At 36.0% G+C, this 3,179-nt stretch overlaps 1 protein-coding gene across 1 annotated transcript; it reads right to left on the bottom strand.

Moving 5' to 3' along the window:
* Window positions 1–334: 334 nt before the first annotated feature.
* On the bottom strand, window positions 335–2,871 carry LOC112568673. Its single transcript, XM_025246080.1, has 5 exons — window positions 2,737–2,871; window positions 2,132–2,518; window positions 1,664–1,753; window positions 971–1,015; window positions 335–590 (listed from the first exon to the last, which is right to left on the bottom strand). Exons 1-5 carry the CDS (start codon window positions 2,822–2,824, stop codon window positions 586–588), a joined length of 615 nt encoding a protein of 204 aa, XP_025101865.1. The 5' UTR covers window positions 2,825–2,871; the 3' UTR covers window positions 335–585.
* Between the last annotated feature and the right edge of the window lie 308 nt (window positions 2,872–3,179).

Raw genomic sequence — 3,179 nt, 5'->3', positions numbered from 1 at the left:
TTATCTTAGCCAATGCATTAGGAAACTCAGTTGCTGCTTTCTCATCAGCACTAGCAGCTTCACCTTGCACTTTAATGTTATGGACATTGGCACGATCCTTAAACCTCATAAACCAACCCCTATACTTGCCACAAATTCTTCACTTTCACTTCCTTCCCCCTTTTCTCTTTTCAACGCCTCACACAGTCGCCTAGCCTTCTCCTGAATAACCACAAAACTCACAGGGATACGGCGTTGATTTTGGTCTTGCAACCAAAGCACCAATAATCTGTCCATCTCAATAATAAGCCCACTACGTTGCTTTGTTATCACTGTCACTGTAAGTGGGAATGAGTGTCGTAACCACGAAACGACGTAACTCGAGACCGTCGTAACCCGAGGACTACCTGTATATGACTTTCTTGCTTTGAACTGATAACATGATTACATTTTTTTTCAAATCAGCACTGGTGAACTGTTGTATCAACCATTACAATCACATGCAATATTATAACACTTTGCTTCATGAAACGCTGACTTGCTTGATATAAGTGTAAATCCTTGTAGATGAATGACCACATGGCATGCTGAATGTCGTGCTTGTCCTTATTCTGGAGCAAGAAAACAAACCGTAAATATGAAACACTTTATCTTTTGACCATGGTGATAGCTTACACACTAGTAATACAAGCTAGTAATAGAAGGTTCTGGCAATTTTCATGCTATACTTTTTTGTATCTTTTCCAGAAAATATAAGCATGACAAACAATGCGTCGGTGGGTTGGATGAGATAGGATAAAGCAAACAAACAAAAAATATATATATATCCAGAGCAAGAGGTGAATCAGAAGGAAGAAAAACACTATGAGATTGTTCAAACCTACATTTATAAGCCTCGAACTAACACCAACTAACAGAATATAAGACAACGAGAAAAGAACTGACAGAGAGAGCACAAGAAATTATAATGAAAACAGAACATGGCAGTTACCTATCACCTCGACCATCGTTGTGACTCGAATATATCTTTTCCTGGCTGCATCATAAGAAACATTCCATCAGAAATCAATGTCAATCATTCCCTAAGAGACATCAAAATTCCATAGCTTTTTGCCTCAACGCACGAAAAAGTGTTATTTTGACCAAATTAAAAACTAAGCTACATTTTTATTTATTTTAAACAAACAATATAGTGTGATTTGCGAGTATTGTAATTGATTGCGTTAGTAAGGAACTTTCTTCAAAAATATTCAAGGATGACATTTAATATTAAATACCTAACCTTAATTTTTATCTCTTTAAATTTAGTTCTGGAATCAAAGCAGCAACAATCTTTTTATGAGCCTGTCAAGCTACATTTTCCAGACTTCTATCTCTTTACTAATAATTAATAATAATAATAATAATTAATAATTAATTAATAATAATTAATATAGAATAAAATGAACGTTCGTGAGCAAAACCCAGAGGACAGGCACAAACACAATTTCAAACGAAACTTTTTGTAATTAGATAAGAATATACCAAGAAACCCATGAGTCAAAACATGATACCATTAAAATACATAATAATGACGAAATACATAATAAGAAAATTATAGCTACCAATTATTTACATTACATGTACATTTACGTTCTTATGGTAATAAATTTCAATAAATAATTATCAAGGAGGAAAAGAGTACCTGTATAACCTCCACAGATGACTACAAGAACTACCGCTATACCAATGCCAGCTTTGCAGCCATCGCTGCAAGTACTTTCAGTTTCTGAAACTAAGTTATTTTACAAGTAATGTTATTGCAGTCTTATCACTTGTAGCTCTATTATTTCACTTCCCTTCATCTGTTCCCAACCCTCACCCTGGGTTATCAACTCGGTTCGTTACAAACGGTATACAAAAATTAACATTGAACATATTTATTTCTACAAGAAATGTAAGGGAATGTGAGTCATATTTCTTGTCGTACTTTGCCCACTGTCTTAAAAATACAATGAATTTAGAGAACAGTTTTGCGAGCTTCATGACCTATGGTATTGTCTTCCTATTCGTATCTTTATGATTAATAACATAAAAATAGTTAATATAAATATTAAAGAAGCACAAGAGTGAGTGTGCGCTCCTATTCATATAGTGTAAGTTATGTACGTACCTGTGGTAACACTGAACTTAAGTGGCCCAGAGGATTTACTACTTGACGTTGAAACTTGTGTACAGCTGATGCTGCAGGTCAATGTTCCTCCTTCATGAGAAGCTCGATCTCCTTTGAAGTTGAGCCGAAATGTGCGTTCCTCGCTACTGGATGTCACCATCCCACAGTTCATATCACCAACCACCTCAGACAAAACTGGACCATCATAGGCGGTTTGGCACAAAAGAGTATTTACTGATGAATTCTTAAAAAAGAATTCAACACTCATTGATAGAAAGCAGCCTATTGGTAAATCAACAGTGCTGTCAATGAAACAGTCCACTTTTGCAATGGAGAGACTGGTCAATTTTGTCGGCAATGATATAGAAACGGCTTGAACCGCACTGTCTGTAACAGAGAAAAAACAAAATCAGTTAAAAACATTACTTTTTCTTCAGGGTAGCATTAGCTCTATTACTGTCGATTAGTCAATCGATTAAGTGTAATCTATAAACCAACCGAAAGACATTTGAGAACTCATTTCCAATAACAATTCTTGCAATTTAACATAATAAAGCATAAAGTTCACGTTGAACTGAGCTTTTAAAGTATAAAAAAATAGTTACTGGAACTGAAGCTGAACAAGATCAACAGTCCTAGAAGCTGCTTGGCATTTCGCGAGAAAGATTTTGAAGCTTGACTCTTCATGGCCATGATTATCTTGCTGCTTACATCCGGGATACCAGCCTTTTATACCGTTTCTTGTGGTCCCGACTGGCACTGATTCCTATTCATATGCTTATATGGGTAGGGGGAAGCAATTTCAGACATGGAAAAAAGTTTACAAGAGTGCCAAACCACTGTAACCTTACCACCATCAGACCACAATGAACCAGGAAGATAGGGGCTAGGTTCACAGCAAGTTTTTTTTAATGTTCTTACCAATGTCACTTTCTTCAAAAGTCAGTTGATGCAATGCACTGCACTGCAACAACAACAGCAGCAACAACAACAACAGCAACAACAACAGCAACAACAACAACAACAACAATAACACAGGCACGTTATA

Source organism: Pomacea canaliculata, linkage group LG7 (assembly GCF_003073045.1).
Source record: "Pomacea canaliculata isolate SZHN2017 linkage group LG7, ASM307304v1, whole genome shotgun sequence".
Classification (NCBI taxonomy): domain Eukaryota; kingdom Metazoa; phylum Mollusca; class Gastropoda; order Architaenioglossa; family Ampullariidae; genus Pomacea; species Pomacea canaliculata.
The sequence above is the reverse complement of the archived record's forward strand: the minus strand, read 5'-3'. Positions and strand labels throughout refer to the sequence as shown.